Source organism: Poecilia reticulata, chromosome 2, assembly GCF_904066995.2.
Source record: "Poecilia reticulata chromosome 2, P_reticulata-male-v2, whole genome shotgun sequence".
NCBI classification, from domain to species: domain Eukaryota; kingdom Metazoa; phylum Chordata; class Actinopteri; order Cyprinodontiformes; family Poeciliidae; genus Poecilia; species Poecilia reticulata.
The window spans coordinates 46,153,388-46,156,203 of NC_088831.1; the positions used below are offsets into that span (position 1 = coordinate 46,153,388).

Consider the following 2,816-nt stretch of genomic DNA (forward strand, 5'->3'; position numbering starts at 1 on the left):
TTTGTGTTTATTTAAATTTGATACAAAAGTTATTACTGAGTGAAAAAAATGCTATCAACATACCAAGCTGACAAGAGGAGATGTTTTATGTCTGGACCAGTGCAGGCAGAGACTGAAATGTGTTGCTTGTTTTCCTGGCAGGGATTTGAACCCCGCCCTTGTTTTTAGGTGGGTATCGTCCCAAAACTTTTCCTGCTGGAAGGAAAAGTCAGAAGGACAAAAACACAAGACACACATTTTTTCATATTTTAAAATATTTAAGAAAACATTTATATTACATAAACTGTACTGAACACATTTATTTGAATGATTCAAAATGAACTAAAAATAACTTTTATTAAATAGAAAAAAATATATATAATTAAGATGAACAATGACATGATGTTTATTGTACAAAAAGAATGGAAAAAGAGCTGAAAAATGAAAATCTGTCATCCGTCTGTCAGACCCTGATACAGTGAAAGACCTTCCTCTCTTTATTGAACAGTCATAACGGCCTCATGGTTTCAGTGAAACAGCTGGAATCTTGGCGTCTTTGGTTTCATCTATTTAGTAAAATACATCTGAAACTTATTTCAATTTAACTTTATAAAAATAACTTTTCAATGGCAGTTTCTGTTTCGTTAATTCCGCAACGTCTCAGTGCAAACATCACAACAATCCTTCGCTTTGGAAAGCAAGCGAAAGATCACATTTCAAGTATTTTTAAACAGTTGAGGAGTAAAGAAATGACTTAAGGATAGAAAGAAGATGCAGAGTTCAGTCTAATGGAGCAAATTGATTATGGATTTTATCGAGTTCTACACATTGCATAGCTCATGTGGCACTTGTTCAGCAATCTGACAGGACACTCTGTACCCTAGGAAGGCATTTTTATACAAGTGCTATTCAGGGTGTGCATTTCAGTTCCTGCAAGTGCTGCACTGCACTGTGGTGACCCGTTTGGCAGAAACTAGTCTTTGAGTCTGCAGGCTGTCTTCTGTCAAGCCCCAGGGAGGGAGATCAGGCAAAGTGCACCTCTGAGACTTTTTCTCCGTCTGGATGTCCCTTCACCAGAAGTGATGTCACATCAAAGCTGAGAAGCGGCTCAGCATCAAAACCTGTGACTGGCCTTCTCGCCACTGCAGAGCGTTAAGCGCTGCTTATCAAATTCCACTAGAAAGGACAGTCAGACTGCATCTGTCTGCATAGTGGAGAAGTGCTGGTGTTCTGACTTGAATAAGGTGATGAACTTTAAGAAAACAAGTTTCTTTTGTGCTTTAAGTACTTAAGAGGGTTGGAGAAAGTCTGACACCAGTATTTTCACTGGTTGATCCTGTCTTTGTCTTTAAGCGCTTTAAAAAACTTCATTCAGAGATAATGGGCCATTAGTTTTTGACTAGAAATGGCGAACTAGAGCCAGATGTGAATTGGTGAAAATAATGTGCTTGTCAGCCCATCACTGAACGCAGGTGTTTCAGAAAAAGACACGCTCTTTCATCCCGACACACTCATGTGGACACAACATCTACGTTGTGTTTTCTGGATTAGACCAGCTCTGTGTGAAGTGCCCTCTCAGTAGATATGGATAAATGGAGATGATGTTCTGCACAGAAAAGTCTTGCATGCACAGAATCTGCTGGGCAGACTCAAGCGCAGCCGCACTCCTCCACGATCATGTTGGGAACGTCCCGCTTCACGATGTTGTACTCGTCATCAAAGTAGAGCATGGACATGGTGCTGAGCTTGGTGGGGATGCAGCAGGAGTTCACCGAGCCCGGACTCATGCCTCTTATGCGGTACTGGTTAACGACTGCCGTGTGGAAGGATGAAGCTGAGCCAGGGACGCCTGCCATGTAGGCGGGGCAGCTTCCCTCACAGTAGTTACCATAGTAACCAGCCGGAGCAATGATCCAGTCGTTCCAGCCGATGAGGCGGAAGTCTATGTAAAACTGCTGCCGGCAACATAACCCCCCGCTGGTGCCGTCACATTCCAGGCCCCGCTTCCGAATGCGGTGCTTCCCGTCCATCTGACGCGCACGCACCACCAGGAAGGGCCGGTGAGACGGGTCACCCGGGTCCACCAGCACCGGAGCCACTCCGGCCGTCTCACAGCCCTCACAGAGCACCTCCAGGTCCTGTCTCCGGCTGCCCTTCCCAAACACAGCCCGCACCGCCTCTGAGAGGGGAAACGTGTGCCAGCCGCTGCGCTTCAGGTCCACACGCTTCTCCACCAGAACCCAGCGGCCCGTTGCCTCGTTCCCCTCTGCAGCTCCGGCCTCCTGGTAGTGAATTTTGATGGTGACCTTCCTCCGGAGACCCTTCTCGGGTCCAGCAGGCAGCAGACGGAGATACAGCCACAGGTTGGCCTGGGACACATGCAGGTTCTGGTGGCCTTCATTGGAGATCAGGAAGTGCAGACGGGTTTTAGCGTTTGTTTCTTCATCTGTTGGAAACAGAAAAAACAAAGCAGGCGGCTCAGTCCCTTATCTGGATGTAGGTAAAACTCAACATCCCAACGGGATATTTATCCATAACCTTAAAAAACTGACAGACAAATAATGACATTTAGTAAATGATTTACTGCTTATTGTAGACAGACTGCCTGTAATTCTACAGCAATGCATTCTGGGTAATAACGTGAGAAGTACCTGTTTTGGGTTTGTTATAAGAATATTTTTGAAGCGTATGACAAACTTTTAAAATGTTTAAATCACTTTAACACATAAAGCTGTATTATTTAAAATGAAGAAATTTGATCTAGTTCAAATCTGAACTGATGAACTAGGATTTCTTATACTGAACATTTTATCAAGAGGTCAGAGGTCACATGTGGG

General features: G+C 44.4%; 1 protein-coding gene across 1 annotated transcript; it reads right to left on the reverse strand.

Annotated features, from left to right (window-relative positions):
* Positions 1 to 317: 317 nt before the first annotated feature.
* LOC103460612 (inhibin beta B chain) lies at positions 318 to 2,606 on the reverse strand. Its single transcript, XM_081612696.1, has 2 exons — positions 2,597 to 2,606; positions 318 to 2,464 (listed from the first exon to the last, which is right to left on the reverse strand). The coding sequence occupies exons 1-2, from the start codon at positions 2,604 to 2,606 to the stop codon at positions 1,629 to 1,631; spliced, it is 846 nt and encodes a 281-aa protein (XP_081468822.1). The 3' UTR covers positions 318 to 1,628.
* Between the last annotated feature and the right edge of the window lie 210 nt (positions 2,607 to 2,816).